This window comes from Panthera uncia, chromosome C2 (genome assembly GCF_023721935.1).
Source record: "Panthera uncia isolate 11264 chromosome C2, Puncia_PCG_1.0, whole genome shotgun sequence".
In the NCBI taxonomy this organism is placed as follows: Eukaryota; Metazoa; Chordata; class Mammalia; order Carnivora; family Felidae; genus Panthera; species Panthera uncia.
In genome coordinates, this window is record NC_064810.1 from 59,450,338 (window position 1) to 59,476,302 (window position 25,965).

The following is a 25,965-nucleotide window of genomic DNA, read 5'->3' on the forward strand; positions in this document are numbered from 1 at the left end:
TTTTCTTCATTTCCTTCATAAACAGCACAATGTTGAATGAAATGTAGATGCTTACTGAAGACTTGGTGAATCTACTTCAGTTGGGTTGACCTCCCTAGGTACAAACAAGACGTATGTTTTCTCCATCACACCAGTAATTTCTGTGAGAACCATGAGATTCGAGAGTCCTTGTGGGTAAAGCTGCACATGAGAAAGGGATTATGGAGCAAATAGCCTCTTAGGGGGGTTCAAAGCCATCAAATGGGGGCATATTTTGAGCCACAAGCTTTCCTTGGATACATGGATAGAAGGGCATAGTGTCCTACAGTTATTTCCACAGGAGGCAGATACATACTGATGTGCACACAGGAAGGGGGAAAAAAAGGTGAATCAATTTAGACGGGTAAATGAGCCACATGATCACGTGTGCATTTTGGACAGGAAAAGAAGATGCCCAAATTTGCCTTATGTAGCCTCCAAGTGATATCAATACACCAACCCTGGGATTCTTACATCTTGTATCAAGAGGACTGATGTGTTTAGAACTTCTCTGGCCTTTCAGGCATAATCCTCACTTTTGATAATCTCCAACTAGACCTAGACCACGGGGTATGAGAGAATGTGAAGAACTGCCTGAAACAGAAACCCTGCCACAGTACAAAGAAGACGCAATGGGAAACCCAGAGAAGAGTTTTTTTTTTTTTTTTAATTATTCCTTCATATTCAAACTTCACAAACAGTGTGAACTTGTACAATACCTCGGAAAGTGAAACTTACAAAAAAAGTGCTGGTAACATTTAAAAAAAAACAACAAAAACCCCAAAAAACAAACATCATTCTTAGCAACATCAATTACTCTTCCACACAAAACAGAAACCTTGTAAAATTTATTTTCGTATTTTTAAGGCGTAATACTTCCGTATAAAGTATATGCAAGAGATAAAACTTCACAGTATTCCAAAATGTCACAATAATAATAATAATATAATAGTATAATGAAGCGCTACAGTTAATTTTTCTTTTTTTGAATGTTTTTTTCCTGTTTAAATAACAAATACAAGTCACAGGTAAATATACGTGAGAAAAATACGAGGCTAATATTAAATGGCAGGTAAGGATACTGTCACTGTAAGAAAAAACTGGCAGGATGTGTGTATTTAGTCTATATTTTAAAGCACTTGATAGAAAAGGCGTATGCAAGGTTTTTCAAAACAATTTTTGTTTGTTTGATAACTGACAACAATTTAAGAGTATAATGAGGAAAAAAAAAAAAGGAACAAACTCCCTCTCAAAACTATTGACCTGCTCATCCCAAACCATGTATATACTGATGGATGGATGGATGTGTGTGTTGTGTACACATGGATTTAGAGGGTACACGGATTGATACAAGCAGTGTTCCATGCCCACCTGCAAAGATCGGAGGGTATAGTCTCTGCAGTCATTGAGCCCAAGTTCCTGTTGGGAAATTATTCTTTCAATTTAAAGCTCACTCTTTCCTTGTCTTTCCCTCTTTCCAAACTCTTCCCCAGTTCTCAGGTCTTCAGTCTGAAAAGACAATCTGGTTAGAAAAGTTGCCCTCCATTCAAAGTTCACTGGGAAATAGATACTGCATAAAACAGTGACACCCGCACAGACATTGAAAATACCACTTGGACGAATGAATATGTGCATGTGTGTGATTGTGTGTGTGTGTGTGTGTGTGTGTGTATACAGTAGTAATTGCAAAAAAGGGACCATATTCCTTTCCATACTAAGATACAATGTGATAAGAAACATTTCTGTGCAGGGAATAGGGTTTCTTCGAATCTTATCACAACACTGTGGCGGGAAAATCAGGAAATGGGTTCACCTTTCAGCAGTCACCACAGTAAACTTCATTGAGAACACACATGTCCAGACGTCTGGTCTGTGCACATGTGCATGTTAACAGCTAGCCATTCAGCCAACAGGTAACAGAAAGACAGCAGATAGCAAAACACGTCGATAAGGTGCTCAAAGAAAAAAGTGGCACCCACTCCTTGAATGGATGGCCACATTAAGGTGCTTCAAAAAGTTTTTTTTTTCTTCAGTTTTTATTTCAAACATTAAGAGAGTACTGATTTGCACATGGTAGTTCTGAGCCAGGCCAAGGGTTTTGAGATTTCTGACATCTTCCATTGAAAAGGGCTTTCACTGTAGTTTTATTCAGTTTGTTGTGGGTCACTTGAGTCTAAAAAAATGTTAATGGCCAAAAACTGAAATCAAATCAACGTTGACTAAAAGAAATAACAGGTGAAATGGTATAGAACATTACTGCATTCCCATTGGATCAAGATGGTCTCGCCCATTTTTCCTCTTTCACTAACACTGTTCCTTTTTTTTTCTTTGTTACAATCCATTCCTTGTGAACATACAGAAATAACCAAAGTCACTGCAAGTGGCTGTTTTTATTTTTTGTGATCTGTTGCAAGAGTCCAACCTTGTTTCCTCTGCTGCTGTTTGGGTAGCATCTGTCATGAGCATCTGGGTTTATGATGAACATCTGATTTTGTTATGTGCATGTGTGTATATATGCACATATACACGCCTATACATGTATAATATATACACTATATATATATGGATATATATAGGAAGTGTGTATACATTTATACATAATATAGTGTATATTGTTTCAACTGGAGATAAACTGAACTGGGTTCAGACACTAGCACATGTTTATCTTTCCCCTGCTCCCTCTGTACATTTTAAACAGTCTGGAGCTTTTATTTATTTTTTAAAGTGCATTTTCAATGCAGAATAACTGTGATCTACTGATTCCTTGGAAAACATTTTTGATGAGAAAAATCTGACGGTTCTCAGCCCCAAGCAAGAGAAACCTGGGTTTGATCGTGCCCGGGGCTGACGTGGCAGTGCCAGGCTTGTGCCTGAGTGATTACTGGGCATTCTGGACTCCGGGCACCTTTAGCAGCACAGCAGCAGCAGCACCTTGACGAGAAGGCGGAGATAAAAGAGGAAGAAGGAAGGAAAGCTCAGATGAGGAAGGGTGGGTTTGCGGTGTGTCTGCAGGTCGGAATTGTTCGCTTTGTATGGGTTTGTGCAGTTCCCGCTCGGCTCCAGCTAAGAGATGCCATCTAGTCTCTTCCCCGCCCACCGACACCAACCTCCCAATGCTCCCCCCAACCCCCTCCCCCGCCCCCGCACGCTCCGGCATCGCCCGTGCGTCCCCACTCCCGAGGCTGACTTCCGTGTCCGTTCCCTGTGGGTATGTGAGTGCCAGCATCGAGTAGGAATAAGGCACCAGAGAAATCAAAATGTTACAAAAAGATGCAAAACCCCGTTTCAAAGAGCCTCTCCCATTGCTCCATTAAAATATTGCATGTGATACCATTCATTTGTGTGTACTTAAAGTGTGTCAAATGCAGTCTCTGGAAGGAACGTGAGTCCCTTCAGCACCAGAGATCTATAGGAATGCACCCTTTATCGAAGCACACCCACTCCCCCACCCCCACGCCCACCCCACGCCACACTCAAAAGCACCAAATCCGGAGAACAAGGCTCTTTGCCCTTGCTCGCCTCATTTTGGATAAACATGAAAGAAGTCTATGAAACAGAATCTTCAGGAATTGCTCTACAGTCAAATGGGTTCAGGCTGTTATGTGTCTGGTTATGCGATGCTCCGAGTGTCCAAAGAGCATCGAAGGGGTTGAAATGTTTGTGTCAATATTTAGGGGAATGTGTTCAACAAAAACTACTTCTCAAACGATACCCAAGTCCTCCACTAACACTTCAACCTCCCCTATTGTTTTAAGCACTGTAAAAAGGAAGAGGTTCATCTAACTATAAAAGGAAGAAATGAAGGCACATGATTTTATTCGGTCCCACAATCCTTAAGAAAAATGGTATTTTGCAAGTGTGTGTGTGTGTGTGTGTGTGTGTCTGGGTGTGGGTGTGTGTGTTTGTGCACACACACACACACACATGAAATGGGAGTCCGAGGGCCATTGGGGCAGTAGTCCAAGGGAAGGTGGAAAAGAACAAGAGAGAATTTTCAGACAGAGAAGAAAGGAGAAAGGAGGAAATGGAGGCCTCTCTTCGGCTTTCTGTCATTGACAGTCTCAAGATTTGGCTGCTTTAGGGTCCAGAACGGTATTTGTTTGTCTTGGTCTAGAAAGTGCCCCCAGTTAAATATCTCCAGTTAATCATGTTACAGCTTTTGGTGTTTCCCTTTTCCCTTCCCTCCAGCCAAATGATTTTTTTTTTTAAAAATCACAGTTTTTAAAAATTTTTTCAATGTTGAAAAAATATGGAAAGCTATTGAACAGCCTTAGGGCACTCTGCCTCTCCATCTTCACAGTGAGCAGATGGATGGACAATCCACAGAATCAAAAACGAGGCAGACAAGATCCCTTGTGCTAGATGGTCCCTTGCCCTACCTTCCCCAGGGCTGGGGGTGTCTTTAAAGCACCCAGCTGTTACTTTCAACTGGATCCTTCCTCCCCCAGCTGGTCCATAAAATATGGGCTGCGGAGAAAGGCAGAGCCAGTCTTGGAGAGCGGTGGTAACAGAAGGGTCTTAGAAGCTGAGGGTGGAGGTACTGGAAGGCTCTCTCCTTCAGAGGCAGCCGGCAAGCAGTGTGCCCTCTGGGCAGCCTTGCCTCTGGCAGGGAAAGCGCGGTCTCCTGCTGAGAGGTTGAAGTCCCACTCACGTCTACTTCCTGAGACCTCCGGGCCCCCCTCAGGCTCACCACCTTTATGCTTCTCTTTGCATTGTCCCCCCAGCCCTCAAGAAGGTGATGATCCAAGACGGAGAGGCAGAGCCCGTTGGCTGCGTCATACAAAAAAGGGCTACGGACAGTGGGATTTCAGAAACAAATTGAACTTTGGTTTTCTGACTTTTTCGAACCATAAAAATTAAAGCAGGGCTTCAGTGGCTTCCATCATCTGACAGCTGTTATATTTTTCTCATTTGGCAAGGCTAAGGCAGGGGGGAAGAGAAAAGGGGTTTCCCATAATTGGTCGAAGACACAGGGTGGTAAAATGCTTCCACACTTAAACTCACAGTCCAGTGTTTTTGACATTTCATAAATAGCTTTTTTTTTCTCTAAAAAAAGAATAAAACAAGAACAATCCCTTTACTTACTCATCTGAAACAAAATAAACAGCAGTGGGTACAAACTTCTTCTTGTAACAATTACAAAAAACAACAATATAATCCCAACTTTTAACACGCATCTTGAATCAGTTATTTTTTTTTTTTTAACCTCAAAACTGCAGCATATCCTTAAGGGCAAACTTTTCGATTAGTTTTTTTCTTTTTTTTTTTTTAAATAATGTCTTCACCAAAAAAACAGTCTTGTACCAATAAAATGCATTCAAAAATAGAAAATATTACACAACAAAAATATGTATCCTTCCTTTCCAAAAAAGATTCTTCACAAAAAAATGTAGAAAAAATTCCAACAATTTTTTTCCTCTCCTAAACATTAACTTTCAGTCTAGGGCACAATTAGTTATTGATTTAAATGTCTGTTTTTGCATAAAACATGGAAGATGCAAAACAATTACTGTATTAGGATTGTGAAGTTACATCCACTCCCACCCCTACTCCAAAACAAAACAAAACCAGAAAAACCCAGCAAACGTTAAACAAATGATACAGCCACGTGGCTAGGCCAAACACCTGTCCTTCCTTTTGCTGTGCATTTGTATGGGTTAACTGGCTGTGCTGGTATTGGGAATGCTGAAGAAGGGGGGTCAGGTTGGAGACAAGAGGTTCTTTAGCATTAGCTGATGTTCTAGTGATTTAGTCTCCCATGTTGCGGGCCTACCTGCCACAAATCCTCACGGAGGAAAGAAACACGTGAGGTGATACATGGGCAAAGGACTGAACGGCATCCGCCTGTGTCCCATACACATCCCTCTAGACAAGCCAGTTTTTCAACCATAGCACTTTTTTTTTTTTCTTTTTCTTCTTCTTCTCAAAACGCAGCCCAAGCATAAGATAAAAGGTAACAGAGTTCTAGGAGTTCTGGGATTATTTCCTCCATGGTTGCGTCTCCCACATTTAACCCCTTTGGGCATTAATTGGAACAATTGCAGGATCTCAGATCTCAAAGGAATGCCCCATTTTCACCATCCCCACTGAGCCCAGGTTTCTTTCATATTTTCAGCACTGTAACTTCTGTGACTTATCTTTCTAATTTGATGATATTTCTCTTTCGTGTGAGATGTACTTTGTGTATTTAGTATGAATAGATTTTTTTCATAGCCTTTTTTCTTGTTGGTTATTTGGTTGCTGGTTTTTTCTTTGTGGTTTTTGTTCTGTTTTGTTTTCTGAATTTGTTTCTGAACAGTGAAATGTGTCCAATTTTATTTCCAGTGCATTAAACAAATTTTAAATTAAAGAAAGAAATAAAACTTTTCCCCCCATCCTTCTAAAGGAAATGACTGAAAAGTACAATATAATAAAATCAGGCATCGCCAAAAATAGCATGATGTGCAACTTCAATTACATCAAATAAAAACAAACAGACAAACAAAAATTATAGAACAGAAGCATGAAGGAGCCAAGACTATATAATCCCAACTATGGTATGATTGGCAAGCACTGGTTAAAAAATAGGTAAGGCTACTCTTAGATTTCTAACTCAACATAGTTAACCACTGCTCTTCTGTCTTTTCCTTCAACTCTTAATCTTTTACTCACTAGTTCTTTATAACTTTAAAATGAACAAATTTGTTTTTTATATTTTTGGTCTACAGTAGAATTACATATTAATAATACAATAAAAAGATATTTCATTAACAGGTTGGTACTGCATCCATGTGGGGAAAATAGAAAAAAAAAAGTACTCAAATAGACATAGCAAATGGACTCTATTCTTATAAAAATAACCACAAATATAATAGAAATTATAATTGGGGCAACAGATTCAAAAGAAAAACAGGTGTAGAAAGATCTATTTTGGATAATACAAACTCTTGACAAGCTATGCCCTAGAATCACAGCCTCCACACCCTTTCTGTCATTTCCACCTTTCCATAGGATCACTCAAAATTCAAATGAAAATGAAAACAAAATGAAAATAAAGTGACAGGTGGTTGAGCCAGCCACAGCTTCCAAGTTATCTTAGTTGACTGGTCAAGACCAGGTGGACAGCATTCTGAGAAACTGGTAGGCCATAGGGGAGCCACTGATGGTATCTGTTTTTAATTTTGGAAGAGTTCCCAGACCACTGATAAAGAGAAAAACCAAGGAACCAAGTAATTCTTCTGGTAACATAAAGAAGTGAGATGACATATAATTCTGATAGGACAGAGGGGTGAAGTGGGAAAGAGAAGAGAGAGGGGAAATAGATAAACTGTGGGTTTATCTATAGATAAACCCTTGTTTTTCTTCAACACATTGGTTTCCTTCTCTAAGCATTCCTTAGGACTAACTACAGGCCCAATGTGCTCTAGGCAAATATGTATCAGGTCGGCTCTCCATATCATATCTCTGCTTTGCAGCTTCCTAAGGGCTTGGTGGCTCTGGAGGAGCCCTGCCCCCCCCCCCCCCATTGTCTCAAGCCCTTGATGAAGCAAAAGAGGGGCGCAAAGTTGTAATGACAGATGCTCTTTATATTAACTATTCTTACCTGATGGTTAATTTACACTGAAGGTTCAGTGTGGGGGAAAAAAAAATGAAGGAAAAGAATACCAAGTATGAAGTTTTCTTTCAGGGAAAAGAAGAAGAAGGAAATGGAGAAGGAGAAGGAGGAGGAGGAGGAGCAGAGGCAGGAGGATGAAGGGGAGGAGGAGGAGGAGAGGGAGAAGGAGAAGAGGCATCAGTCAGAAAATACTGCTTTTGGTTTCATTTAACATTGAACCATCCTTGGTTTTTCTCTCATTCAGTTGCTCCAGTATGAAGTAGAGTTTAGAATCTAGTGCAAATATCATCAAATCACATCATTCCAGGAGCAATATCCTGTCCCTTCATCCTAAGCGAATACTATCCCTTCAGAGCTCCTCAGAAGACTGGGGGTAATGGTCCAGAAAAGCCTAACTGAACAAATTATTGAGTACTTGCTACAAGAAAGGCACTGTCACAACAGGTCAGCCTCAGTATTGTCCTCGCCATGGGCAGGGACGTTTTAATCACTCCAGCAACCACAATGAAACCCAGATTGTGTCTTTTTCAATAATTGAATTCACTCACCAGTGATCTGACTCCCCTGGCCGTTGCTGTTGGCTCTGGCCATAAAGAACACTGATCTGCTCTGTTGTCTACACCGCCCCATGTTTCACCAATGATCTTTGTTTGGTTCTGTATGATTTAGCTCACTCTCTTCCATGGAAGTTTCTTTCTCTCCATCAGTCTTCAGGTCATGACTCTATTGAAGACTAGTTTACAGTGTCAAAGTACTTTTATTTTTTTTCCCTAGTTTTTTAAACCTCTGACCAAACCCCAAGTCATAAAGACAGTTCAGTAGCTCCTTTAATAACGAGTCTCCTGTAAGTATCACTGTGAACAGAATGAAAACCAAAGCGTCCTCCCTTGACCACCAAAGCATACCCTTCAAGCCTGTCATATTACTTTTGTCTGGGAGAGAGGAGATAGGGCTCTGGTGATTAAAATCTTTGGTGACAAAACTGGACCAGGTATGCAAGTTTCACGAAAAAAGGTGTTTCCCCAAAGCCTCAAGAGAGGTATCCTAGGACAGTTAATGTGAATGTATTTTAAAAGGTCAATTATTTCTTTCTATACCTTTGGTTTGTTGCAGTCAATATCCTCTTAGTGCTTTCTTACCCAATACACATCTCTAAGTACCTGTTAAGAGCTCTGAATTGAGAGTTTCTTCTTTAAAACTGAGATAATGCTTTGGGTGCTTAAGGGATTGCTTACATTAGTTTGAAAGCCCTAAGTGGTGTTTTTTCTGACTAGCAAGGCGGACAGTTTCCTTAATTTTTTTTTTTTTTTTACCTTGTAATAGTAGACTTGGATGGATGCTACGGAGGAGAGATAGGTATCAATGTTGTAATCTTAGGAAGGACACCTCAATTGACTGTTTTCCAAATTGATGTCCCCACATGTGCTAGTGTTCAGAGAAATTCAACATTAGCCATTTATATGTGTTGTGGCCCTTTCTTACTGAACCAGAATCTTCACAGCTGTCACCTTGGGTTCTGGAGGAGCTCTTCGGCACCTTGGCTCTTGTGTTATTAATGCCCCACACAATTGATTGCTTTTCCTGTGGTGCAAGGTTCTTTTATCAATAGTCACTGAAGAGCTGTCACCCTCTCATTACTTCTCAGGTTTAAAAAGGCAATAAAAATAAATCCAGTAAAAAAAATTGAAAAAATTCAGCAACTTCAAAACTAAACGTTTAGGCACTGTTAAGGTCTTCTGCTTAATAAACGATAGTCTACGATGGAGCAGCTAGTAAGTAGGTTCTGATCAATTTTCCAACCCTTCCTTTAATTTCAAAGTTGGCCCAGCTTGTTTCAAAAGAAACCCTTCACCTCACTGGTTTTCAGTGTTTATTGCACTGTTCCCTTACTGCCATCTTAAAGGATTTTATCACGTGCATGGCCTTCCTCTTTGGTTAGCCTGATCTAGGTCTCATCCAGGGATGGAAAAGCATGCTCAGGCTGAAAGGATATCTCCAACACAGACAAGGCAATGTTTGTGTGAAAGCAGCACACACCATTGCCCTCTGCCACACGGAATGTGCATCAGCAAGGGGCTTTGGGTGGAGGCCAAGGTGAAGCCTTCCAGGTCACCTTGGTTATTAGTTTCCTCACCTTTGCAACTCTTACCAAAAGCTTGGTTGGAGACAACATTGGGAAAGCTTTTCTTTAAACATCTTCAATTTACTGTACTAGCCCTGCTTCTTTATAATAAGAAAACAGATCCTATGAGCATGGCAGTTTCTGGGCCCGATCAAGAGTTAGCAGAGTCCACAGATTCTCACCAACCCTGCTAAGACCAAGCACGACAGAAACAATTCTCCATTTTTGTGATGCTTCCTGTTTCATAACTGCCTCCTTCTTCCCCATATGTCACACACTCTCTCCCAGCACAAGTAAATACATTTCAGTAGTGCAATGCAGTGCAGTCATATTTAGTGCAAAAAAAAAAAAAAAAAAAAAACAACAACAAAAAACAAACAAAAAAAAACAAAAACCAAAAACCAAAACACAAAACAAAACAAAACAAAAACCAAAAAAGACCCCAAGGCCCCCAAAACAAACCAAAAAAAACACCAAAACCAGAAACAAAAAAAACCCAAAACAAAGAAAACCCAAAACCCAAAAAAAAAAAAAAAAAAGCCCTATTATAGACCCAAGCTCAACCCTAAACAGCTCTTACTAAAGGTTACCAGTGCCACAAAAGTGGGAAATTCAGTCTTTACCTCACGCTTCTGTGAGTCATCTCTTGTTGCCCCTGTTTCAGCTCAGAGGAGAGAAACAACTAGCATGCACTTATGTATTATTCTGTAAAATGTTCAATCAATAGGCAGAAAATAAAGGGAAGTAGATGAGTTGAAACCAGGGGTAGTGTTTAGAAGAGGAAAATAGCTATTTAATGCAAAGGTCAGTAGTGGTTTTTATTGAATCGTTTTCACCCTGTCAAATGGCTCTGATACTAAAGAGAATGGGTACAGAAAAAGAGAAAACTTTTCTGTTTCCCCAAACATGTTCTAAATTTAACAGTGCTGGGCTCTTCTTTTAGAATAGTGCAATCAACTCTTCCTGGAGGATTTCTGGCTGTAGCCACCTCACCTAACATAAATAGGGACCCGAGGGGCACTCACTTCTTCACACTGACCACCGTCTCCCTCCCCTCATTCCTCTCCTACCCACTTTTTTCCTGACTACATATAAATACAGATCTACAGACACATACACAGAAATTCCCGAGGCCCCTCTCAGGATGACAGATTGAAAATTGGTACAAATAGCTCAGTGACACACACAAAAAGTACAACTATTAAATACAAAGGTGAATTATAATTACACCCAAATTAAGAATCTGCATTGTACCTCTTCTTGTATTATTCTGTAAGAAAAAACATTCATAGTAGGATATGTCTTATGGAGCTTACTTCTCGCTTAAGACTAATCTGGAACTGGTTTTGGATATGGCAGTACTGAGTGATTCTGGAGAAATGCTTTGTATTTGATAATCCTAAGAGTTGATCGTTTTGGTTTGTCTGGGTCTCCATTCTCCAAATGTCAATTTGCTCGTCTGCTCATACCCACACATGCATGTTGGAAGTCTCGGGAGAATCAATATATAGTTCAGAATAGATTGTAGAAACAAAGGCATTTGGCATTGTGGGGTCAGCACACCCAAATTACTTTAAATCATACAGTTACCATAGATTTTCTCTATCCTATCAGCTTCTTGCCTTTGTTTGCCATGATGAGGATTACTACTCATCATGGAAAGAAGTAGAAAGAGATTCTACTTTCATTTTTTTTCTGAAAGCCACAATTTTGTCTACACTAGGGCAAAAAAGAAACCGATTTTAATTGAGTATGTGGAAGTTACCGTTAATTTCTATCTCAATAGGCCCCTCAGGAAAACTGAGGTTCAAGTCAATGGGATAAGGAAGTTTAACAGCTGACAATGCTTTTGAGAATTTTCTCCTACAAATCTACATCCAGATGGTTCCAAATCAAAGTTTGTCCCAAGGAGAGCAGGAACAGAGAAACAAGCCTTATTTTTCAAAGAACCCTCTGCAGTGAACATACACAAAGCACTTTAGACACTGTTCAAATCTTGTATCAAATTTGAACCATTACTATTTTCAGATCTCTCTCTCTCTCTCTCTCTCTCTCTGCATATGCCCTGGAGAGATTAGTTATAGGAGCAGTCAAGGATCTGCAGGATTTCTCTATATGGGTTTAATACTAATAAGAAGTCCTAAACCATAAAGAAGTGAGGTTTTCTTACTAATTCATAAGCCTATAATAGTAAGGATGGGGGAGAATGGCAAAGGGTGAGTGATGTTAGCTTTCTCTGGTAACGCTGAACACTGGCTTTAAAAATCCAGAACTGTATCAGGTTTAGTCCAATCACATTGCCCTACCGCCCCTCTTTGCTTTTCCTCTGTTCACCTAATTGAAATTGCAATTATTTTAAAGATTGAGCTAAAAATGCAAATTATAGCACAAAAGACAGGTTATAAAAAGGTTGTCAGGCCATCTGAAAATTGAGTTGAATTAAAAACAGTTGCTTTCAAATGAAGCACTACAATTTCTCCTTTTTTTTTTCAAAAAGTTTCTAATTTGGTTTTTCCTTCTTTTGTGGTGGTGGGGGTATGCCCGGGTGAAGGAAGTGCTGGCAATGCAGTGCCAGGCTCCCTCTGTGACTGTCACCTCCAGGGCCGGGTGGGGGAGATGGGAAGCAATGGAGAAGTGGGTGTCTCTCTAGTTAAGACCCCAAGGACACATCATAGTTTTGAAATGAATAGAAAAGAAACCTGAATAATTACAGAAATCTATAGATTGATTGACTTTGCATTTTAGTAGCATCCTTTCTTTGTCTTTTTTGGGTATTCTGCATTAGATATTAATAAGAAGCATCCAGTGCAGGTTTTCATTGAATTAATTTATTCCCAGCCTTATTCCAAAAATTGGAGGAGGCAATAAGGATTTGTAGTGTAAAATACATGACCTTCATCTGTAATCAATTCCCATTCTTTGGCCCCAGACCTGTTAGTTTAGGTAAATGGGGTTTCTCTCAAGAAGTAGTTTTGATTTTAACTATTCTACCCTCAAAGTGCAGAAAGAATCTCTCTCTTCAAAGCTCTCACATGTTTATTGAAAAAGAAGATAAGATTTTCATGGAGAAAAGACTCCTTAATGGTGGGAAGGAAAGCTTTCACTCTAAAAGGGCAAGAGTATGGGAAGGGTGGGCATGATCTGACTGATACATATGGCCAGGGACAGTATCAAATTAAAGAATCAAAATCTTTTACTATCTTGACAAGAAAGAGATAAAGGGAAACAAACAAACTTCACTAAAATACACATTCCTCCAGTTTCAGTTTTCTAAAAAGTAATAATTATGCTTAAATCAAGGTTTATAGATAGCAAAAACTGTTTTAGTGTGTAAAAGTATTATCCCTTTGCTTTACTAGGTTAGTTTCACTTTCTTTGAAGGAATTGTATCTGTGCACACTTGTCCTAAAGTCCAGTGCAGAAAATAAACTGGTTTGGTACCAGCTTCAATCTCAGAACGTTTCCTAAGCTATATTTGCGAATCCTAAAACTACATATCTGTAAAATGAGATGCAGACTTTCTGAAATGCATTGTGGTGGTGGTAGGGTGGGATGGGGAAGCAAGCTTTTTATGGGGGGAAAAGAAGAAAGAAATCTCTTCTTATTCTCCCTATTATGTACTATAATGTTTATGACCATCATTTTGCTGCATTAGTTACTGATAGGGGCCTTGGTGCTCCTGACAGGTGTCAGTTTACAAAAGCAGGAGGCTCATAAGCAATAAGAAATTCACACTCTGTAGTCTCTAGAATATTATCAGGATTTACACAACAATCTAGACTAATGCAGAGGTTGTGGTGAGAAAACCTGGTCTCAGAGTTAGGGCTCTTCTTGGGGAGCCAGAAGGAACAATGTCAAGAAGGCATCCTGGAGAAATCTTTGTGATTGCGACCAAATGGGGCCTGTCAGAACTGGATCCTCTCATACTCCACATTACACTTTAAACAATAGTAGTTAGGATTTAAAAGAGAGTCTTTCACTGTTTCAGAAGCCAAAGCCTGAGGAGAAGAGTACTTTAGATGAAGAATACTTTTTTAAAAAGATAGAGGGAGTTAGAACAGACAAATGAAGAGAAAGACGTGAGATTGACTGGGAAAACATGGCCAAGGGAGGATCACCATCCTAGGCCACATAAATACTGGCTTTAAGAAATGTTGGTTTCCTACTAGATGTATGACTCAGGAAGGTTTTGAACTCTCTCTTTATTTTGTGGCTCTCTAAGGTGTGAGTTGACGTTATAGACTGATTTAATTAAGGGAGGAGATGGGTCAAGCCTCTAGTCACATTAAGAATATACCTCGGATAATAAATTTTGATTCTGTTTGTCAATGGGTAAAGCCAGAATTGAAATAGCATACCTCCAGTGCACTTCAAAGCAGGTAGTACTTTAAATGCCACAGAATTTGTCTGCATGAGAGCCAAGAGGCAATGTAGGAGCATGGCAAGAGGGGTGGACTGGAAGTCAGGAAAGAAGCTATTACAGGAAAGAAGCTATCCCTGTAAAGGGATAGATCCAGAATGATATCACCCCTTGGGGCAACGCTTTAGCAACCAGATAGTTATAACTCATTAAAATGAGATCTAGCATGATGACTAAATTATATGTTGAATGTTTAGGTACTGGGGAGTGTATTCAGTATCTAGTCTAGTATCCAGTCAGCCCTATTATATATATGGTTTACATTTTAAAAATAGCTGCTTGCAGAATAGACACTTCAGACACTTTATGTATCTTTTCATCTCTCAGTAAATTACTGCTTAAATTTCTATGTTAGTCAACAATTATTCGTTTTTCAGAAAGGTAACAAATGAAAACAATGCTTCCTAATTGTTTCCTCCTACTTGAGTGGAAGTGGCTTTACTTGTTTTAGAAGAGCTCACTAAGGCTTGAGCAGTCAGCAAAATTATTTTAAAATGTTACCTCTTTTGTTAGATTTCTTTAAATCTCTTATCTGGTTAATATATCATTTGCCTAAATATTAGCAGGACTTGAAAGGGTCCACATTGATGAATTTTGGTCTCCCTCAGAAATGGTCCTACTCATACCAGGAATTTGAATGCTATGATATTTAAAGAAAAAAAAACAAACAGAAAAAAACATTTTTTTTCCCCCTTTACCTTTGGCCACATGTGAAGGTGAAAGGGATTAATGACCTTTCTGGTACAGATGACATTTAAAACTGTGACTCAGGTCCTCCCACTCTCAAAAGAATATTGATAACTTTTAAAATTTGAAGGTACAGTGAAGACATACTTCTTCACTCTGCCTACGAATCACAAGGAGCTGACTCCTGTCAGTGCTTTTTAACTGCACAAAGCTTAGAGAAGGGCATTCAGAATGGGGTGGGGGAAGGGAGGGAAGTGAGCACTCAGGAGTCATAATTATTCGCATTCTTCAGGGGTGGAGAAGAAGAGGTAATTTAAAGTAGTCCTAAAGAGAAACAAGAAATACGGGACATGGTTAGGAAAAGAAAAGGGGAAAATTGATACAATTTGGGTATTTTGCGAACACTGCAGAAAGCAACAGTCCCCTTGACTCCCATTTAATTCACAATTCTGTCTGTCCTGGAGACATATATTTAGTTGAAAGCTTTGGAGAAACAGATTTAGAATTTTGCTACTAGACTCAATATGAGCCCCTTCAAAGTAGGCTGGAGTAGGTCTACCAGGCTTCACAAGTGGAGGGTACTGCTAAGGGTGTGAATAAGGGGAGGGGAGATGAATCTTGTTGCCAGGCAGGGAAGGGGGAACACAGCAGAACAAAATGGGATTTGAAACTAAAAATCTATTAGGAAAGATGAAAGGATGGAATTGGTGTTATTTATACTGAGAGGCCTTAATATTGGTCCAGTGTGGGAAGGGCTTTCACACTGAGTATTATAAACAACTGTTTTCATTTTGTCCTGAATGGAGAACTGAGAGAAGGAATCTGGTTTTAGGTCCCCAGGATGGATGTAAAGTTTGTCCAACTATGGAGTTTTCCAGGCATTGGGTCAAGTAGCTAAGGGAAACTGAAGAAGCTCTTTATCTGAAAATACTATTTGAAAATGTTTCTGGCTAGGAAGACAGGATGCCCGATTTCTGAAGTTTCCATGATGGGCTGGCTAAAGAAGAAAGGCACTGAATCCCCACGTTGACAGACAAATGGAGAGAGACACTGAGGGGCAGAGACCCGAGAGCCAACATTTTATACATTCTGCAGGCTAAAAAATGAGATCCCTATTTCTCAGTTCTATTTCTATCAGCCTCTGTCATGAAAAAGTTCCTCAAATTCTGGTTTTATTTAAGAAAGAAAAATCTCCTAGGAAAATGAATGTTATATTGCCAAGCTGCCTCCAGGGAAGCATTGAAGACTAGTTAAAATAATTGTAAAGCACACTGAAAACAGAAATTAGTCAGGAAAGGAGCTGTATTAAAATAAATGTATGAAAACGCAGTTGGGACAGCTAGGCATTTCACTCCCTTATGCTTCTCAGATGAGCAGCCCTTTCAAATGCAGCCTGTAATTGTTGGTCAGATCGTATGGAAGTTAAGGAGCCCCTTGGTCATATTTTCAAAAGCAAATATAGAACAGTGACAGTCCTAAAAGGGAAAATCACAGATACATTCATATGCACTTCTTTTGTTCTTCAGATATTGAGAGGGCCAGCTAAACAAGATCACTTTGGATATGAACCTCTTTGTATCAGCCACACCGGAAAAGAAATGTTTTCTTAAAAAAAAGTTTTCACTTTCCTACATTTGCTAAGTCTGAGCTTTAAAAAAAAAATTCTAAAATCATGTCAAGACAATACTGAAGCTGATAATATAAAAAGCAAACTAGAGCAGTAATGATTATTATTAAATGCACCAGATTAACTGCAGCAGGTTGGTGATGGGTGATAAATGCAAAGAAATAATATTTCAATCAACTCATGATCATAGGCAGATTCAAAGTTAAAATGACTATAATGTAATATATATTTCAATATAGAGTTGTTATATATAATGTGTATGTTCTAGCTTTCAGAAATACTGCAATGTAGTGTACTGTACTTAAGTAAGCATACCTAAATGTAACTCATATTCTTCCACAAGGTCACTAGTACTGTTAATTAAAAAAAACAAAAACAAAAACAAAAACGAACAACTCATTTTTTCTTCCAGTAAAAAGAAATGCCTATGGTTACAGTCACAGACTTTTGGATATAGAAAGACAATATACATTTTCAAAGAGAACAACAACGAAAAGCTGCTAAGTGTAAGTAGCCTGCCTTAATGGGGGAGGGGAAAAGTCACCAAAATAGAAGAGGAAAGAAAATGTCCTCTGAATTCTGCAAATTAGCAGAAATAACCTACATGTCATAAAAAATAATAGACCATCTAGTAAAAGAAGGGCATGGGAGTGAGAAAACTGAATCCGATGGTTTCCAGGCCACCCTTTAAGGTCGGCTACGAGAGCCAGGTCCATTTGTGCAGACCAGTGTCCCAGAGCAGCGTTCTACTTTAACGTTTGAGATGGGCGAGAGCCATCAATTCTTACAGACTACCAAAAAGGATTCCCTCCGAGAGTCTATTGGTTTGCTAGACACAGTAAACAACCCACTCCTGGAAAGACTTCGGCAAAGGCCACGTTGGTTTCAGGAGACACAGTCTGGAATTACGATGATGACCCCCCGATGCAAGCAGGATGAGGAAGCTTTAGTTTGGGAGTAAAACTTACAGGTGGGCGGGTGTTTGTGTGCACACACTGGGTTCCATAGAGGAAAGGAATGGAGGCTTTCAAGCCATGGACTGGCTCAGACCAAAGTTTGTCCCAGGCCTTGCTCCCTGGCCTCATGCCCCTCCTCCCCAGGAGACCAAGGGAGGTGCCCCAGCCTGCCGCTCTCTTGCTCTGCGTACCACTTGAGTACTTGTGTTCTACCTTCTCCTGGAGGAAAACAGCCTGTCCCTGTAGGTTTGCTGTGGATCCAACAAGCTGCCTTTGTTTCTCCCAACTCCGAAACTTTACAAAAAGCAACAGAGTGGGCAGGTGACTGCTTCCTGGGAAGGGAGCCACAAGTCTCGAGCACAATGGTAGGAAGAGGGAGCCGTATCTACGCACCAGGGCCTATGCCTGCGTGTGCCTCCTTTGAGAGGCACACACACTCCCAGACTACAAGTATACACGCAAACACATACGTATGCACACACGTCAGGAAATCCAGCAGAAGTACAGAGTTTGTTATGTGCATTCTACTCTGCACAGCATATTCAAGTTTCTCATGAAACAGGTACGTAGAAATGACTGATGGTTGACCTCCTCCAGAATGCCCTCATCACAGATGGCAGATGGCGCTGATGCACCCTACTAAGGCAACAGAGCAGAAGCAGATAGAAGATATGTGAGACCGTTGACTAGCTAGAAATTCCAGAATCTGTCTTGTCACTGGGGAATATGAACGCACAACAGTTTTGTACTGAGAGCACCTCACACCGCGTGTGTACATGCATAATGTGTACTCACGTATAGACATTTTGGACAGCAGCCGTGACCTACTAGCTGGGTTAAGTCCTTTTCATTACTGGAATCTACATCGAAATGACAAGGATTTTGCTGGGCAATTCCAAACTTCTGTTGTAACAGTAGTGGAAACAGATGTCTCTTATGGGGTTAATTTTTTTCTTTTCTATTTTACGCGTATCAGAATCTCACTGAGGTATTTGGAACCAAGGAAACCCCTGAAATTGCAAGAGGACTGGTAGGGACTTTCTATATCCTAATTAGGTATCTCAAAAGCCGGGATTCCCATAACTGTGGCTAGGTTTCCTCTATGATCTGCAGATTATGCTCCATCATTGAAGATTTGCGAGTTGTGAGTTTGCATTTAAACAAAGAACCACCAGATGGACCAGATGCTCACCTACACTGAGGAAAACTGAGTCTAGAAGTAAATATATACTGTATAGGGAAAGAAAGCTTTTTGTAGAGACTATTCTCCCTATTAAAGAAATGATTAAAACTGGCATACCAGGCACCCGTGATCATGTCTTACGGGATTTACTATTTGACTAATATGATGCCTATTTTACACCCAGCCCAGACCTATGTCACTGAAATAGGATATGAAAAAATAGCAGCCACTTCCTGAGAACTGTCAGTTCCAGAGAAGTTTGATGCCTCCCTGCAAAACCACTGTTTTCATAGTCTTCACTCGTGAATAGGGCTCATTTTGATGATAATGCAACCATTAAAAAGCAAGAAATGTCTAAGTCTTCGCACCCTTCCAAGCTCTCTAACCTCTGTTCTCTTCCCTGGGCTTTCTGATTTAAGGCAATAATTCTTTACTGTAAGTGGCTTCTGGTGAAAATACCTCGACTGAGGTCACTTCAGATTAGATTTCAGCCTGAAGGTTTTCAATAGGCTGGGCCTCAGGAACCACTGGAACCCAGGGTGTTTCAGTCAGTTATTTCAACCCAGGACATTTTTACCACTTTTCAGTGAAATACATAGTTCTGACAAAGAACACCATGCTCATGCAGCCCTCATCCTCTACTTCCCCATCCTAAAAAGAATGAAAAACAAATCCTAGTGTTCCAAACCATTTTTGGGATCTGTTAAGGTGCATCTCTGACCACTGTGGATTCAGTGTTCAAGGACAAAAATTATTGAGAGACTTAGAAAAATCTCTGGGCAATTTTGATCAGGCTCATTATCGTAATACCTAGTGCTAGAAATGATGCTTTGGGTTAGTAATTTCCATGTTTTGTGTTTACACAAACACTGAGTCACCATAGCTTTTCCTCTTGCGGAGGTTTAAGCAGTATGAAAAATGGCAACTCCACACAGAGAGCCCTTGGGAATATGAAAATATTCTCACTGGAGAGCAAGAGCTCTTCTGCGCCCCCTTTTCTGTCTCCACATGCTGCCTGAGCACCAGGGTAGAGATAGCTTTTGAAAGTTTGCCCCATGCAATCTATTTCCTGGGCACCTCAGAGAAGGGTCTTTTTCTTCATGACAACGTGAAGAGAAAGGGGCTGCCCCCATCCCAATGGGGAGGTTATGTCGAGCCTCAGAAAGCCCCAGGGGGCTGGGTCAGCACAAGCACTCTCTTCAAGCACTGCAGATGGAAAGGCCTTGGGTTGCCTTGCTTTTTCTATGGAATTAGGAAATCTATTGAAATTCTAGTGCGCCCTTCCTTTTGTTTGTTACCAAGTCACATGGTTCTGTCTTTAGTGTCCTATTTTATTTTATTTTTTTAAATTTCTTTTTCTGGGGGATAAAATTGGCCATTTAAAGAAAGTTCTTTTCTAGTGAGTAAAGAGGTTTCTCAGAGCCAGAAATCACTCAAAAGAAAGTCTGTCGACCCTACTACCCATGGAAAAGCCCAGAGATTTCTCTAAATACTTCTTGCCAAACTTCCTAGGGTTGGGATTGGATGTTTTTTGGTTTCGCATTATTGGGTGCTGAATACAGTGTGCAGTCCTTTTGTTCTCTTCCCCAGGGCTTCCATTACCCTGGACTTCAACTCATGACTAAATTAAAGAATTCTTTCAGGAGATTTCTTTTAAGAGTCAGGTCACAACAGAAACGGCACCCTCCCTTCGAAATCCCAAGGGCATCTCAGGTTGTGTCTGCTCTTGCATTGCACCTTCATTTTGTTTCTTTTTTGCACAGCAGAAGCAGTCCTGATTTGGTTATCTGATACCTCTTCTGCAGAATCTCATACCCTCTGCTCCCAGCCTCAGCTGATTAAATAACATCTTCTGTAACAACAGAGAAAGTCTCCTGAATGGGTATGTCGAGTATGAATCCTGGCCAGATCTAGCTCACTGCTCCCTTTCCTAAAGGCAACAGGTGTTGGGGAGCATGATGGAGGAAGCACATCTAGGAAGGTACATGAACCTTTATGTTCTGTCAGGGACCTGAGGGATTTTATAAGGGGCACACCTCATTTTCAACTGCTGAGGGAAAACAGATTTGGGGTATGGGCTGGGCACATACTGCTGGTGTGCTTGTAAGATGGACACACAAGTAGGTCAAGGCATTAGGACTTACTTGAAGCTCATACACCCAGAGGAAACCTTTTTACTTCTCATATCAGAATGTACAAATTCTAATGGTTCATGGGTTCCAAAGGGGTTTCTTGGTCCTTATAGAATATTGGGATGGTAAATAAAACCCATAACTTTTCAACAAAGCCAATCCAAGTCTTTTCCTTCTAGGGCTGCGAACGACTGTGGGCTCCAAGATGCCTCAGAAGAAGGAATAGACTAAAGCTGGAACAGAAGAAGGAAATTATCCACCACACTTACTCATGGCACAAACAGTTTCAGAGCATTAGGAATTTGGGCAGGAAAAAGCCTATGAAACTATTATTAGGACCTAAAGTTTACAACTCAATTAAAATATATAGTAAAAGCCATTTTGATACAGACACTTTCATTTCAAATTATTTTTGCCTTGCTTGTTTCTTAATCTTTTCCCATGTGTAAATCTGTATCAGATCCATCTGTTCCAATTCCTTCCTTTTTGGGGACTATATTTTACACATTTGGGTTTTTTTTTTTTGGAACAAATATTGGCATTTATTATAGTTATTGCCCTCTATGCTGAGATGCTACCAATGTTTTCAGTGCTGGGAAATTTTATTTTTCATAACTATATCTAAATGTCATGAGATAAATATTCTCCTTTGACTTTTTTTCCTTTCCCTTGTTCAGCTAACCCACTTTTAAATCATAAATTACTAAAAAAAAATGTTCTTTTCCAAACCAGTTCTTGTTCCCTGTATTCATCCTAAGAGGTCTTAAATCTGGAACATTTGCTTCCATTTTATCTATTTTTTTCCCCTGACTACTGAAAAAAAAATTTTTTTAGCACTCATAGCATCCTAGCATGAAGTTCTAAATGTAAGAAGATTGTTGCATTTGAAACTAAAAAATAAAGGATTCATGCTCATCGTCTATTCTTGAAGCAAAATGTTTCCCCATTTCTTAAGATGTTGGGAATTATTTAATTTAAAAGTAAGGATTGCCGATCTAAAAGCATCTCTATCCTTTTGAAATAGGTACAGTCTAGTTTACATCAGTTTAGAAGGTAGCCCTTTCAAGAGATCAGTAATGACCCCGTAGCAAGTTCATGGCTCCCCAGTTTAGATCTGCAGTCTAGCTTCTTCCTCTCTCCAGAGAACAAATCTGCCAACTATTTTAGACTATGAGTGTTTGGGAGGAATAGACATACAGTAAGAAAAAGTCGACTGCTATGCAAACCTGGAGAGTCCGTGTGGTTATAATGACTGCATCACCTCCCCAAGAATTCTCGGGGAGTTCTCCAACATTTTTAAAAAAGAGATGCTTCATTTGAAGGGAAGGGATGAATATTAGTGTTTCAAACCCAAGTGGAAGTTCTTCCCTCTACATGTTCTATAGCAAAATGTGGATTTTCTTTTAAACCAATTGCTTAGATTTTCACATGGCAAATCAGCATTTGGGTAAATGGGTCTCCCTCTGATTTAAGAAGCAGATTGCTAAATGTGGCCCACTATGGCACCCAAGATCAACTTTTCTAGAAGTATTGTAAATTCTGCCTACTTTGCTAAGGTTGGAATAAGGACACTATCTTACTTAAGTCAGCTACTGTCAAATAACTGAAAAAATTTTGAAGTGGCTTTTGGCTTCTTCCTTTGTAGCACATGCTGAGTGATTTCATGTCATTTTTCCTCCAGATTAAACAACTTTTTTTCTTAATGTCAATTTTTTCTTTTTTATGTCATAGGTTGAATGAGTTGTTTTCAAGAGATCAAAACAATTCCATGACATGGTTAATTAACTAATGCTCCCTCTGTTGGCAGTAAGTGGAAATATAGAGTCTTAACAACACTGCTATTTTAAAATGCAAAATTAGCAGAGAAAAATGGACTTTATCTTATTTCTGAAGCTGTTCCCCACTAACTTTTAAAACAGGTCAATTTTGGACACATAGCTCTTGTTAGAACTCCTCTTAGAAATCACGATGAGTGACACTCATCAGTTAACCATCCAAGTCTACATTAAACTTCTAGCAAATTATTTACCGAATAAAGGACCATAGGACCAAATAAAACCCACATATACCCTAGTTGCACTAATCCTACTAAACATCACCAAGAACTTATGGAAAAGATCCGAGTTAACCAATATCTAAAATATTTGAGTAAAAGCATTTTTGCCATTACAGAGTTGCTTCCCTTGGAAGATTTCTTCTCATTTGTTGCAGTTTTTGCAAATAAGTCGCTGACAGGAGAATTAAAATGCAAAGCAATTTTGAAACAAAAATACTGTCTTTGCTTCTTTTTTAAAATTGTGGTTTGGTGTTTCTGCTTTGTTTAAAGATGTCCTTTTCCCCCCTGAAGAGTGTTAAAACATGCCCAGCAATAAAATCACCTTTGGAATATTTGTTAGGCTTAAGAATTCTTCTATTTGAGACGGAATCCCTTCAGGACACTGTCTAGAATGGAAAAATCCCTATTACGATGCTTTGATCAGGACCGAGGAGAGAAATCCCAACTAGGAAGAGAGAGTGGCATCTAGGATGATGCAACGGACTGGTAGCCTTTTGAATGATGGATGTTGCCATCTGAGAAATATCTGTTAATTTCTTTAAAACTTTCCCAAAAGCAAGGGTTAAGAAATCATCTAAAGGACGGTCATCTTATTTAGCCCTCTCAGCCATGGTGGAAATAGTCAGAAGGTGACATTTGAAAGGAAGAAAGTAATTTTGGCATCAAGGCATCCTGATCTGTACCAGGCTTCTGATAACGCTGCTCTCTGTAGTTGTGAAGGGTGAGGAGGCCTGAACTCCTCCTCCTGGCTGACCACAAAAGGAAAACCCATTTGTCACGGCCTCTAGACTACTAGCGTTTCCTTAAAGAAAAGAAGTAAAGTCAATAGAAATTCTAGAATCATAAGATCTCAATGAACTTATAGAGAAGCAAGGAATCTGTTTCTGAAAGATAAAGTCCTCCCATGAAAAAGAACAGAATTCTAGATGGATCAGTTGAAAAAAAAACTCAGTGGAGCAACTTAACGCTTTGCTAAAAGTCAAAGAACTACGTATCAAAATACAAAGCAGCAGGTTCAAATTACAGCAGGGATGGGCTGGCCACAGAGGCCCTCAGCAACCCAGGCAATACTTAAAATAATAAAAATTAAGAAAAATTAAAAAAAATATGAAGAAAATATCCTTCCTCTCTTTCAAATATAACTTTAATTGCCTTTTATTCTTTCTATCTGGAAGCAGTAGCGCTAACCTTAACAGTCTTGACTTACCAAAAAATATATATACGTGTGTGAAATAAAATAAAAGAGAAGGGATCGGTGGCAGTGTATGCAAAACCAAAACAAAAAAAAAATTACTTTTAACAATCTCACTTTTTTTTGTTTTTTTTTTTACACAAATACTGTCGTAAATATATTAAAAAAATCAGCATTCTATCTGGTAAACGTCACTTTTGCCCCTCTATAAAATTTTGAATTAAAAAAGCCTCAAGAACTTTTTATTATTCCCCCCCACCCTCCATTTCTCTTTCTTTTTCTCTTCCACAAGAATATATCCTGACACTTTTTTTTTTGTTTTTTTTTTTTGCAAAGATTGTTGGAAATAATCCTTCTCTTGTACCTAGAAACGTAGGTGCAAACCTCTGATATCTTTGTTTTATCTGCATTCCTGCCTTTCATGAAAGTCCCTCTTGATTGTGCTGAGGCTGTGGCTCAGCGAAGACACTGAATAAATACGATAGCCACTGTTGCTTGATGCTTGTCCAAGTCTTCCTGGCTTCTGCTGAAAGGGGGGATATGAAGGAGGTGGGCCAGGGGGTGCGGACTCAGCAGAATCTGGGGGAGAAGCCTGCCATTCGCCTTTCCCACACCACCCGACCCACTGCCCGTTCCCACCCCCCCCCAGCCCTTTTATGAAATCAGACAACGTGGTAGGTGGAAAACAGCAGGGCCTTTCCTCTGGGTTTTCAACCAGAAGCGATATTCCACAGTTTTAACTGGTTACTGTGAAGTCCGAGCGGCCAGAATTGTGAAAATGTCCACTGAAACACTGCAAGCGGTGTACTTAAAGACAGTAGGCCTTTTAGATTTTGTTATAGATTTTTTGTAGTGCTCTTCACAAGTGAAAAAAAAAAATTTTTTTTTTTTACTTTTTTTTTTTTTTAAAGATTTTTTTTTTTGTAAAGAAGGGTTGTATTTAGAGGCCAGTAGCTAGAGATCCAACCAGTGGACCTCTTGAAGCACTACCAGGCCTTAAGGCCACCATCCGAGGGAGGCTGGGAAAACTATCATTCACCCGAGCCTCCGGAAATGTAATGTACCAGCAGGCAAAAAACAGTTCTTCATGTAGTACAAAATGAAACGAAACAAAAAACAAAAACAGAAAGTAAAAACGAAACCAAAACATTTCTTAAATTCTAGTGCCATAGCTTTTTTTGTTTGTTTGTTTCTTTTTTGTTGTTTTGTTTTGTTCATAAGAAAGAGAGAAAGATAACTACTTATCCGTCAGACACGTGCATCCTCATGTGGTCGTTGAACTGCTCGATTTGGTCAAACTTTGCTGGACAGACGGAGCAGACGTAAGTGGTCCCCTCGGTGCAGGCCACCACCCCCGGGGGGCCGGCGCGGGCACCTGGGGGTGTTCCCGCGGGAGGGGTCCCGTTGCTGGCACTGTGCAGGGCCACGTGTCGCTCCAGGAGGGTCTTGTGGGAGAACTTCTTTTTGCAGATGTAGCACTCATAGGACTTCTCCCCCCGGTGGAGACGCATGTGCACATTGAGAGAGCTTTTCTGGGTGAAGCGCTTGTTGCAGATACTGCACTGGTATGCCCTCACTCCTGTGTGTGTCACCATGTGCTTGATAAGGTAATCCTTTAAGGAGAAGGAGCGCCAACAGATGCTGCATTGGTGGGGCTTCTCACCTGTCGGTGTGGGAAGAGACAGCGAGCAGGACGCAGCGAGACACAGCAAGGGAGAGAGAATGAGAGACGGAAGAACAAGACAACAGAAAACAAAAACAAAACAATTAAAAAACAAATCTGACTGGTTCACACTGCCCTGGAAAGATCCAGGCCTTCCTGGCCTGTCATGTTCTGAGAGACCTTGCTTTAAGGTGATGCCAGGACCACCTAGTTTTCCACGTCCCCAGGCCAGAAAATGGCTCTCTTGGAAAGCTACAAGATAGTCCCCCCACTAAAGCCTTCCAAAGGACATTCTGTGATGAAAAGGGATGGCGA

The 25,965-nt window shown here is 40.0% G+C and overlaps 1 protein-coding gene across 48 annotated transcripts in view; it reads right to left on the reverse strand.

Moving 5' to 3' along the window:
- Window positions 1-21,222: 21,222 nt before the first annotated feature.
- Window positions 21,223-25,965, reverse strand: part of ZBTB20 (zinc finger and BTB domain containing 20) — a 769,297-nt gene continuing 764,554 nt past the window's right edge. For all 48 annotated transcript variants that reach the window (XM_049629359.1, XM_049629402.1, XM_049629403.1 and 45 more), the window contains one exon: window positions 21,223-25,650. In XM_049629359.1, the coding sequence (XP_049485316.1) occupies window positions 25,229-25,650 (422 nt within the window). In that variant the 3' untranslated portion in view covers window positions 21,223-25,228. The remainder of the gene's footprint in view (window positions 25,651-25,965) is intronic.